The following is a 13,283-nucleotide window of genomic DNA, read 5'->3' as shown; positions in this document are numbered from 1 at the left end:
TATATAATAGTCCAGATAAAGTACATTAAACTTGTAAATGTTATGATTCATTTGATATAAACACTTCGAGTAACGACACTAAACGTAATTAAAAAAGATATTTAAAAATCGAATTTCGATTTAGTGTTTCGCTATGCTAAACCACAGACAATATGACTTTTATTTTCTAAATGCACTTATATCAAAGGAATACGCGGCAATGTCCAGGGCCGTTACCTGAAGTAGTGGTACGGGGCGGCACGGCGGCATACGCGCCCAGACCGTCGGACGTGATGGGCGTGCCGCGAGTTAGCAGCACCGCGCCAGCCGAGCTCGAGCTCGGGCGAGCGAGGCGACCCCACCTGTTGATCGTCGACGACTCGAGAGAAACGCGCGCGAGCGGAGGTTAGTGCCCTTTTTGTGTTCAATGTTTGAAATTAATTTCTTTACGATACCGTTTCTGGTATATTACTAACTGGATTTTAAATTTTAGTAAAATACACCTGATAAATTTAAAAGTATAAAAATTATTTTTGAAAAACTAATCATGGTATTACTCTTAGTTTCGTCAGTAAAATATCTTTTAAGTTGGTTGTTAATGTAATAATGAAGAATTATTATTGCCCACCAAATTCCTTTGCCAATTTGCAAAATTGTTTATTATTCGCTGAGCTAAAGCACTCCATGGGATGTAATTAATTCGGCACGTGTGAGGGTTTCCAATATTCAAGTGTTTATAATAATTACGGCAGCGGTATTGCGTTTTCAAATATTTTTATGAACGTTTAGTGGAAAATGCGGTTTATTATTGTAATTACGTTTTGTTTTTGTATAATATTATGAGATATTCTATGTAAAAAAGAAAATTGTGTACTGAAATTTTTCATTGCGATTCTTTATTCCTTAATTTGAACGCATTTAAAAAATGCCAAAACTAAGTACAATTTTACAACCACAGTTAGCGAAGAAGAAAATATATAAGTATATAAAAACTAAAAAATTTTATAAAATGTGTAGTAATTTAAACAATAATGAATAAATTTTGAAAATTAAAATATCATTCAATAAAACGATAATTATTTTTTGTCGGCCATTTTAAACGATTATAATTTTTATTATTTGAGATGGTATTGTTGCCATTCGATATTTTATTGCCATCAGAAATAAGTGCAAAATTTTAGCTCAAATGGTTTCGAAATTTAGTTTCAAGACGTGACTGTATTTATGAAGCTTGAACATTTGTGTTTTTAATATTTTCAAGTAAAATTGTGTTCTTTTAACTTAATTAAATTACTAAAATTGACACTTCACCAATTTTAAGACTTTAGTCGCGTTTAATTTAAGTCATTGATATCAATTTATGATATCAAAAGTAAAAGTAAATTAAGAGCCTGTGAATTTTAGCCGGAACCATGTTCTTTATCTCAAGCCTTCTGAACTGACCCCTTGAATCAAATCAAAATATTCTCTCTTCAAGTTGGCTCATAAAGCACTTTCTACAAAACAGTTATAAATGTATTCTATACCTGGTATTACTGCTTATCGTTTTTGATGAATTATTCATTTTGCATTTCTTTAAACTACAATTTAGCGATAATCAGATATTTGGAATACGTATTGAGTAAAATTAAAATAAAACAAGTTCACTATTAGACACAATAGATATTTTTTGTTAATTTTTGTAGTATAATTAAAAGGAAAAACTAATTAAGTTGAAAAGTTTTCGAAAGTTTATGAAGAGTATATATATATATAGAGTTAGTATTTGTTGATTTCCAGGGCTGATATATATAAATTTAATTGTATTTGATTGCCATAACTTATTGAAATTGTGTAAAAGACTAATTATGAATATATGATAACTCATATTATTGTAAGTATTTCCTTTACGGTTTTTCTCGGCAGAATCTACATTCCGAACCTGCAGTAGTTTTACATTTAATATTATAAAATTATGTTTTTTTTTATAGAATAGTTAGGTGGACGACCATATGGGCCACCTGATGGTAAGTGGTCAGCAACGCCCATAGACTTTAGCATTGTAAGAAATGTTAGCCATTGCTTACATCGCCAATGCGCCACCAACCTTGGGAACTACGATGTTATGTGCCTATAATTACACTGGTTCACTCACCCTTCAAATCGGAACACAACAATACAAAATACTGATGTTTTGCGGTAGAATATCTAATGTTAAATGACGATTTAACTGTAAAAGGTAATTTCATTCTGAATTTTTAAGAGGTTTATATTAAAAGAATAATAGAAATGCCCGTTTCTTACGGAATTACTAATATACATGTTTACTCCTCCAATTAAGCGTACAACTTGTGTCAGGAATGAGGTCGACAATAGCTCAAGCGGTAGGACTTTTAACCTCGAACCTGCGACTTCTATATCGCTAGGCTACTCGTAAACCATTGGGTTATTGACGCTTCAAAGTTATCGAGTGTTTGCCTGAAGCAATGTAAAAATTCCAGAAAATTCTAGAAAGGAATTTTATTAAAAGAACTATGGTACTATTTGTAAGTAGTTTGTAGTACCTTTTATAAGTCGCTACGATGTTTGATATGCAATATTCAGATATCAAACGGAAGTTGCGTTTATATGAAACTAGTGGAGCCTGTGATGTCGTTTGTACGGAATTGATATGTGCAATAAGTAAAATTTCAATGTCGAATTGGAGAGCAAAGATCCTTGACGTGTGTGTGTGTGTGTGTGTGTGTGGGTGAAACACCACTTTTTTATAATAGAGGTAGGTAGACGGGTAGGGTCACCACCACCCATAGACATTGGCGCGACAACGCGCCACTAAAATTGGGAACTCAGATGTTATGTCACTTGTGCATGTAGTTACAACAATACCAAGTGTTGCAGGGCTTGCTGGGCACAAAGCCTTACCATCAAGTAATATCGAAAGTTTTCTTTCCTCTCACGTGTGTTGTGTTGCACTCGTTATATTTTCTTTTTTTATTATCCCGGTTGTTCGCACAGTTCTCATTTGGGACAGAATAATGTCCGATTTAGTTTACTGGTGGTAGGGCTTTGTGCAAGCCCGTCTGGGTAGGTACCACCCACTCATCAGATATTCTACCGCAAAACAGCAATACTTGATATTGTTGTGTTCCGGTTTGAAGGGTGAGTGAGCCAGTGTAATTACAGGCACAAGGGACATAAAATCTTAGTTCCCAAGGTTGGTGGCGCATTGGCTATAAGCGATGGTTGACATTTCTTACAATGCCAATGTCTAAGGGCGTTTGGTGACCACTTACCATCAGGTGGCCCAAATGCTCGTCCACCTTCCTATTCTATAAAAAAAAAAAAGATGGTTTTTTTTGTGTAGTCGTTCACATGTACTTGGAATTGGACATTGTGAAAGTTTTTCGATTGCCCTGGAAAGTCTGTTATTTCCTAGTATAAAAGTATTTTATATGTTAAGCAGCGCCGGCACTGGGGTAGAGCGAGAGCAGCGATCGCTCTAGGCGCAGTGTGCGTAAAATGTCAAAAACAGTTTTCAGGGGTATATAAGCGTTGTTTAATTTTTATAAATGTGGTAATTATCATTTATATAATAATTACCCGAAGTAAAATTTATGTGAGTTAAAAGGCCGGTGGGCTAAAAATAATCTCGCTCTACGCGGATCAACGGCGCAATAGATAGAACGCGAGGATCGTAAGCGTAGATCGCGGGTTCAAATACGTTAAATATATTTTTTATATGTTCAATTAGTGTTTATCATTCAACTCATGCTCAGTGATGAAGAAAAAAATTAATTCTCTTTGCAATAGTCCTCTCCTTTTGAGGAGAAGGCTTGGACTTAATTTCACGTTGCTCCAAAACGGGTTGGTATCAGATTTTCATCCATAACATTCTTTTTCCTCGCGATGTTTTCCATTACCGCCGAGCAAGAGATTAATTATAAACACATATTAAGCACATGAAAATTTATAAGTGCTTGCCCAGGTTTGCACCAGAACCTTCATTCGCATAGGCCAGCTCTGGTAAGTCCCAATTACAGGAAGTATATTTTTGAACCAGATCAAAAAAAAAAGTTTGAACCCTCTATATACTATTATGATTCATGACTCTGTCCACTGCGTTATCTCAGCTCTAGAAATTGAAAATTTATAATCTAAGTATAAAAGGATTAATCCACGTTGGAATTAATTATTGTAATTTATGTACGATCGATATAAGTATGATTGGTATAACGATTACTGCAATTATTGAAATGAGACGGATCCTTTGAATAATTTAAATTATATTAACATTTGTTACTTAATATGTATTTTGGATATAAGTTTCGGGAAGTACTTTAGATAAATAAACAAAACAGAATCGCAATTTACTCATACAATTTAGCTCACAGAAGCAATTTTACAGATAGCTAGAAGATCCCTTTATCGCAACAACTGGGTTGATGAAATAAAAGACGCGCGCTAATCTCAGACCGCCATTTTGTTTTTGGGCTCTCGCGCTATAAGGTAAGGTCGTTATTTGTGCGACATGCGATTCGTTAAAAGTGTTCAATTTTGTTATTTGGATTTTTAAGAGTAATTGAGTGAGAAATTAACTTCAATTAGTATTTTATTTTTGTTAAGAATAGTTTGAATTTTTGAATCTTGATGCGAAATATATTATATCAATTTTAGCTGACTTTAAAAACGACAACGTATTCGATCTTATGTGGGCTCCATTTTTTAACAGATTTGTTTTGGCTTTCATTGTTAGGCATAGGCACAAAATAGCGAATAATTTCATGTAAATATAACTTTTAAGCGAACTTGTAGCTTACGGGCAGGATTTTTTAATCTGTTTTAATTTTTTTTGTTGGGTATTAAATTTTATTCCGTTATTGTTTCGGATTATGGATTATAGCGAAACATAGCATTTTGTATATTACTTTATATGCATGTATGTATGTAGTGTGCTCTGTTATAGAATTACGAGAGAGAGTACTATATATTAGTGGGTTTTACAAGGGACGTAAGTAACATCTTAGTTCTCACGGGCGGTAGCGCATTGATGATATCTATGGACGGTGGTGTCCATTGACTGTCAGGTGGCCCATTTGCAAGTCGGATATTCGGAAGCTATAAACAAGCATTGAATCCGTGTGGTGTTTGAGTTGATATTTGATGTAGGTAATATTAAATTTCTGTATGTAATTTAGTATGTTTTTGGGACACTTTAAACATTTACCAAGTCGAATCTTTACAAAAATCGATACAGTTAGCAAAATAATGTTATTTCGATTTTAGGTTTTTTTTTCAAGGTCAGCCAAAATACGATTATATTGGTTCGAGTATTCGTGAAATTTGTTTCCACGAACTAGGGATATGATTCGCTGATCGAGTGAGTTTTCCCCATAAAGTATGAAATGAAAGTCAATATTTACTTTTTATGAGAAATATATATCATCTATCGCTGGTTTTGAATATACATTTTTTTTTTTTTTTTATATCGCCGGGAGGGCAAATGACTCTACTCCACCTGATGGTAAGTGGTAGTAGAGTCCAAACGCGACGACGGCCAGTACAGACGGGAAAAACGTTCTGCACTAGCCGCCTTCGCCTTGCCGGCCCGCAAGATGCCTCTTCACGCCTCGTTTGAAGGAACCCGGGTTGTAAGAGGAGGGGAATACGTGAGCTGGTAAGGAATTCCATTTTTTGGAAGTGCGACAAAGAAAGGAGTTGCCAAATTTCTTTGTTCGCGATGGAATTGATGTCACAGTTAGGCGGTGACATCGAGAACCAGCTCGCGTGGACTTAAGAAGGAAGGGGGAAGCAGGAATTAGAGAGAATAATTCCTCAGAGCACTCGCCGTGATACAGTCGATAGAAAGCGCTCAGTGCTGCTATCTCACGACGCAATTGTAAAGGTTCAAGGGTGTTTGTGACCTTTACGTCGCCAATAATGCGTACGGCACGTCGCTGCAACCGGTCCAAGGCCTCAAGTAGGTACTTAGCGGAGCCATCCCAAAGGTGCGAGCAATATTCCACGCAAGACCGTACCTGTGTTTTGTACAGCAGGCACAGTTGTTGTGGCTTGAAAAAGCGCCGCACCTTGTTCAGAACTCCGAGTTTCCGTGAAGCTGTTTTTATAACAGCCTCGATGTAATCCCTTGGACTAAGGTCGCAGCGAAGGTCAATCCCCAGCATGGCGATTTTGCTTTGCATCACCAGCGGAGTACCACAGAGGGAGGGAAGAGGGGAAAATGTTGACTTTTTCGCCGTGAGAGCGCATACCTGTGTTTTCTTGGCATTAAACTCAACAAGATTATCAGAGCCCCATTTGGCGATGAGATCTAACGTCCTATCGAGTTCAATGACAAGATTCTCCCGCCTCTCCTCAGTTTCCGCCCGCCCAGCCACTGCGCGTCCGTGGTATCCACCATGCACTGTACTATCATCTGCATAGCAATGTATGTTCCCAAGGGAGAGCATATCATTGATATGCAAAAGAAAGAGTGTCGGAGATAGCACAGGTCCCTGGGGGACCCCAGCATTCACTACATAGAATTGTGAAGCGCAACCATCAACTAAAACACGAAGGCTACGCTTGTGTAGGAAGCTGGCAATCCAGGTGCATAGCTGAGCAGGCAGACCATATGCCGGTAGCTTGGAGAGAAGACTTCTGTGCCAGACCCTGTCGAAAGCCTTGGAGATATCGAGGCTGACAGCCAACGATTCTCCATGCTTGTCGATAGCTTCACCCCAGAGGTGTGTTACGTACGCTAGAAGATCACCTGTGGACCGTTTTGGTCGAAACCCGTACTGACGATCATTGATTAGACAGTGATCTTCTAGGTAATGGATCAGTTGATTGTTTAAAATCCGTTCCATCACCTTACAAAGTACTGAGGTGATAGCTATTGGCCGATAATTTGCCGGGTCAGACCGATCCCCTTTTTTGGGAACCGCTTGCACATTAGCTCTTCTCCAAGCCTCCGGCACACTTCCCGAAGAGAGAGAAAGTTGGAACAGGCGCGTTAACACAGGAGACAGCTCCGCTGCGCACTTCTTCAGCACTATGGCTGGTATTCCATCGGGACCGCTAGCTTTCCGTACATCAAGTGATTGCAGCTCCGCACGCACATCACGTTGCCTGATTTTAATGTCAGGCATCGTATGGCCACATGCAGGTATTGTAGGTGGCAGTGCACTACAATCATCGATGACGGAATTGTCGGCAAAGAGTTTAGCCAGGAGATCAGCTTGCTCTTGCGGACTGTGAGCTAGCGATCCGTCCGGATTTCTGAGCGGTGGCAGCGAAGGTTGGCAGAAATTGTTTTGCACAGACTTGGTCAGACGCCAGAAGCTACGGGAGCCCCTAGGATGCGAAACAAGGTCATGACCAATCTGTACAATGCGCTGTGCATCCGCTCTCGTGTATGCCTTTCTATAGGACTTGGAATTTTTATTATAGTTTGCTTTCAGTGAGTCAATGTTAGATGCCCCGCTAATGCAGCCGTTGATCCACTTGCGATATGCCGCCTGCTTAGCTGATACAGCATCGGCACATTCACGAGTGAACCAACGGTTACGCGTACTCCTACTGACGAGATCTGAGCTAGGAATGTAGTATTCCATTCCCAGCATGATCTCGCCAGCAACAGCAGCGGCACTAGCTGTCGGGTCATTCCCACTGAAGCTACGTTCCTTCCAAGGGACCGACGCATAGTAATCGCGCATACCGTCCCAATCCCAATCCAATTTTACTGAGAAGCCGACAAGAAATTCATCAAATAAATAAATTTTATACAAGTTTATGCATCCAACACAATGATCAAGTACTACTAACTCAGAGCTTAGATTTGACTGCGTCGTTGGTTTAGTAGCTATAAGACCGCAGATCCCGAGGTCCTGGATTCTTCCCCCGATCGGGCCAATAAGAAGTGATTGAGTTTCTCTGCCAAAAATCTCAGTATTCGTCTGGAAGTAGTAGTAGTCTGGAAGTTGGATATGTTACACTTCCGTGCCTTGTAAAGCATAATCTCTCTTGAGATTGGCCACCGTGGCCGAAATCGATCAGAAAGAAATTAATCAATGATAACTCTGCTCTCATATGAGGTGTTGGATAAAAGTGGCTTATGTCCGTTCTTGTGGTTCAAGCTTCCTCCGCAAATTGCATTTCGGTGGTAGAATACCGGTCTCTCAATCTCTTTGAATATAAAAAAATAATTATAACATTTTAGACCATCAACTATACCAATTAGGACCCTGGTACACGTAATTGACAATTTTAAACTCCAGTAGCGATATGCCCTCTCCGTGTAAGTTAATTCTTTTGGGATTCATATCATTTCTCGTTTATATATGTGTGATTAAAAACTATATAATATAAACGTTTCGTATTAAACAAAATGATATAATAATAATATCCGAAAGTTTATATATAGATATATAGATTATGTATATTAAAGTATGTATAGTAAACTCCCAAACTGTTTATTTCACCATGCACTCCAATTCGGGTTGGTGGATCATTGCTTATTATATATATACATTTTGGTTCATAAGTGAATTGAAAAACTTCGATATAAAACATGTAAATTCAACATCTATCCGTACGTATAAAATTTAAAATACTAAGTTTACTCCCGAGTGAGTAAAGTTCTCAAAATATAGTTAAAAAACTTTCAGCTGCAGTGGACATTAGTCTAGAATATGATAGAGCAAGAAAATTATGTTTTCATATATATATAGAATACTTTGTAGTCATTAATTTTATTCAAATGGCAAAAAAAAACAAACATACAACACGTGCATATTTAATTACCATGCACTCCAATTCGGGTTGGTGGATCATTGCTTATTATATATATACATTTTGGTTCATAAGTGAATTGAAAAACTTCGATATAAAACATGTAAATTCAACATCTATCCGTACGTATAAAATTTAAAATACTAAGTTTACTCCCGAGTGAGTAAAGTTCTCAAAATATAGTTAAAAAACTTTCAGCTGCAGTGGACATTAGTCTAGAATATGATAGAGCAAGAAAATTATGTTTTCATATATGCAACCTTCTCATCAAAAAGAGGAGAGGAGGCCTTTAGCCCAGCAGTGGGACATTCACAGGCTGTTACGGTATATATATAGAATACTTTGTAGTCATTAATTTTATTCAAATGACAAAAAAAAACAAACATACAACACGTGCATATTTAATTAATATAAACTAATTAAACTTTCAAACGTTTACACAAAAACCCACACACACATATGTATATGAATTGGTAACGCAATATTATATATCTATACTCACATGTAAACATGTCAAAAATCGTATAAACTAAAACAATAAACGACTCATAATTTTCGGACCTAGCGCATTATTTAGATAATATGTAATAAAATATGAAGGAATAATTAGAGAGATGCCATCAAAGCCGAGTTGGCATAGCGACTAGAACAGATGTGATGATGTGCCACCACTTTGGCGCATCGTCAACATGGAAGCATTGCGCTTAATTATTTATAGTGAAATTAGAAACTACCATTTCATCAGCACAGGTACCTTTACAGGGTAGCAGTAATAGCCTGTTGATGTCCTACTACTGGGCTAAGGCCTCCTCTTCCCTTTGAGGAGAAGGTTTAGAGCTTATTCCACCACGCTGCTCCAATGCAGGTTGGTGAAATACACGTGGCTTAATTTCAATAAAAATAGACACATGCAGGTTTTCTCACGATGTTTTCCTTCGCCGTCAATCACGAGATGAATTATAAACACAAATTAAGCACATGTAATTTCAGTGGTGCTTGCCCGGGTTTTAACCCACGATCATCGATTAAGATTCACGCGTTCTAACCTATAGGCCATCTCACTCCACAGGTCACCTCGCTCCACATTTACAAGTTACAATTACAGGGTAGTTACGTTTTTATCGAGATGAAATCTACCTGTCGTCTACACTGAATTTCTACCTAATTAAAACCAACAAACCGACTTACACGCTTTAGAGGTATTACAATAATTTATATAAAAATATAAAATACGATAACACATATCCATCGGATATAGACTTCCTGAATTGATGACCTTCATATGGAATCGCGTTTTATTCCATTGTCCATGCGAAGTGAGATGCGCCTTGTTTTTTATTCATTGGAATTAAAAACTGATTCGTCGTTGATGTCATTGGAGTGGATTTTTATTGCGTGTCGCTGAAGTGATATATTGGATTTGTAGTGTGTCATTATAGGTGAGTGTGCATATGTGATTCGTATTGATTTAGAATTCATTTGAAGTGTACTTTTCATGCAGTGTAGTTTTTAAGTTTATATTTGATGTAGGTAATTTTAAAATGTTATTTCGTAATATCAGTCAAAGGTCAAATTTTGCTTTTTTTAATTTGGAATACTTTAAATATTTTTTAATATTACAAAACTAATTAAATTCTTGGTTATAGTATATAAATACAGGTACAAGGGATATAACATCTTAGTTCTCAAGGTTGTTAATATTACTTACAGCGCCAATTTTGATAGGCGGTTATGGGTACTTACCATCAGGTGGCCCATTTGATAGTTTGCCAGTCTATATTAAATTATGTACATTTGAATTATTTAATTCAAATATTTATTATTATTGTACTCGATCATAATATACACTAGCAACGAACTAACCCATTAAACATCACATAATAAATTTTGAAAATATATATTTGTTTTAATTGTTTACATAGCTTGTATGTTTTAAATTATAGATTTTATGTTAACAATTTTAATAACGCATTTATTACACTTAATGTGCTGTGAAGTGAAATACGTATTGTATATAAGAATATATCTTAAGGTTTCTCGTAAAAATCTATAATCCATCATGTCAACGATCTGTCACTGTTCACTCGTGTGGATGAGAGTACATTTTAAGGACGCGCTTAAATTAATCTGTGAAAAGAGCCACAGATAGAGAATATTAATAAACAAGTACAACAAGTAATAAATGTATCTTTTTTTTTTGATAATTATTTAAATATATAATAATACTATTTGTTTATTCACAATAATGTATTAAAATAATATAATAATATTAGGTATCGTTATTTATGAAATTAAATTAAATAAGTTATCGTAATTTTATACTACCCGTATAAAATAATAAGAGAAAACTAATATAGTAGAATCAATGTTAAGTTATTAGAATTTATTCCGTTGTTATTAAAATACGTCGAAATCTCAGAAAATATTAAATAAAAAATAAGCAGAGAGTCTTGCTAGAAGCTACGATATAATATTTTTATTATTTTGTCATTTTGTTACGGAAAAAATTTCGTAAGCTTTATTCTAAGCATGCTTACGTTATTTCAATATTATATTACATAAATATAAGAGTAAATATTTCAGTAAATTATTTATTATTTTTTTGTTTGAACGTCTAATGATATTGATGATTAACATCAACCCTAATTATACTCGTATGTATTGTGACGTAACGATTGTTTATACAAGGCTATATATATGTAATAAGAACATTCCTATATTTACAATAATATATACATCATATTATGAATATACATATATAAATTTTAATCACAACTAATAAGTTTTATGCTCATTCTTTCCAAAAACTGGTTGAGTTTGGAAAACGTTTTTGTAATATACTTTATAGACTAAGTAACTCGTTCTTTGACAGTGATTACAATTTTATAAAGCGTGATAACCTATATGTTGGTAAAAAAAAAATGCGAAGGTGCTTGGCACCTTCGCTTTTTTTTTTCGCACGCTCGTTTCACATCAAAATTGTAGAGTAACGTTTCTGTGCAAAAGTTTATACAATTAGTTATTTCATAGACACTTTGGAAGAGTAGCGATAAATCTCTTTTTTGTTTTAAAAAAATTGTAAGCAATTAAAAAATTAGGAATAAATTCGCTGTTTCTTTCGCTGGTTCTTCTCATGTTCGGGTTTTTTTTTTCGAACTGGTGGTACTGTGATTATCAATAAGTAAATAGTGCTATCGTATAAAGGAACTTGTATTTGAATTCATTTTTTATGTAAAACATAAATTGAACTTAGACCTGTATTGAAGGTTAATTGTTTAATCAAACTAAATTGTCGATAAAACAGGAAGAGATAAGCAAAATTTAAGAAAAATGTCTTTTTTATTCATCCAACACCAAGGTTCATTCATTTAAAAAAATATATCAAATTTTATACATTGTATACATTAATAAATTTAAATATCGTATTTATTTTATACTTAGAAAAGATACCGTTTCTAAGAAAGAGTCGCGATCAGCGTCTAACGTCAACAAACATATTATTTAGATATTTGATATTCCAAGAAAGTGTAGGCGTGTCTGGTGTGGGGGTTGCCCGTCTTATTAGTTCATTCTCTTTATGTTTACAAATTGCTTACTACGTATTATCTTGTGAAACGTTTTTATACACTTCTAATAATGTGATATATTATCTTTATGATTGCTGACTGTCAATAAAATATTTTTGGGTTTTTTTGTCGAGCATTCCTTGTAGCAATCCATCCATCCAAACTACTGAGTTTCTTGGCGGTTTTTCTGGGTAGAATCTACATTCCAAACCCGTGGTAGCTTTACATTTAGCATAATTCTTTTAAATGAAGATTTAATTCTCGTTAAAGCCCACTTAAATATAGTATATTATGATTAGATTTTTCCTCCGTGCGCTTACTTTGTCTGTACAATTAAACGATAAGATTAAGACGAAATAAATAATTTTAAAAAAACATTATAAGTCATGCCAGTTTATTTTTCTCTCATAGATATTAATTATTTTTTGTATTAAATACGCTTAAAAATCAACTAACAAAATTTGTATTAGTAATAATTTCTAAGATAATTATTATTTGAAATAAGTAAAGTAAATATAGATCGAGAGTAGTCCCATGAATTTTTAAAGAAAAAAAAAATCGATGCCAAGTGGTACTTGATTGGGTGGAAAACTTTATAATCTATTCAAGATTACACTTTGAGGGTTTCACGTAATATAAAAGAAAAAAATATATATTTATGAGGGTGAAAGATCAATCAAGATTCGAAAAATATTTATTTACAACTTAAAAGTATTTATTTATTACTAAAAGTTAAAGAACTTAAAAAAATATATATATCATAAGTTCTCTCTTTTATTAATATTGTTGACATGTCGCTCTTCTATTACAATGTTACAAAAGTCCATTCCTACATAAATATGACATTCTATATATTTAATCATTAAGAAAATATTTGTCGTAATTATTCTAATATTGTGTCAATTCGTAGCTGGAACTTCGCAGCATGTTTCTCTAAAACATGTTTCGAGTCAAATCCAGTCGTATTGC

The 13,283-nt window shown here is 34.9% G+C and overlaps 1 protein-coding gene across 4 annotated transcripts in view; it reads left to right on the top strand.

The window, feature by feature from the left end:
- The first annotated feature begins 272 nt into the window (after positions 1-272).
- The window catches only part of LOC126776815 (synaptotagmin-10-like), a 111,614-nt gene continuing 98,603 nt past the window's right edge, over positions 273-13,283 (top strand). For 3 of the 4 annotated variants that reach the window (XM_050499616.1, XM_050499615.1, XM_050499617.1), the window contains exon 1: positions 273-384. In XM_050499616.1, coding sequence (XP_050355573.1) covers positions 273-384 — 112 coding nt within the window. Of the gene's footprint in view, positions 385-10,118; positions 10,188-13,283 lie in introns of those variants that run through there. The other variant, XM_050499618.1, reaches the window with a different exon arrangement.

This window comes from Nymphalis io, chromosome 21 (assembly GCF_905147045.1).
Source record: "Nymphalis io chromosome 21, ilAglIoxx1.1, whole genome shotgun sequence".
Taxonomy (NCBI): domain Eukaryota; kingdom Metazoa; phylum Arthropoda; class Insecta; order Lepidoptera; family Nymphalidae; genus Nymphalis; species Nymphalis io.
This window is presented reverse-complemented; position numbering and strand designations above follow the sequence as displayed.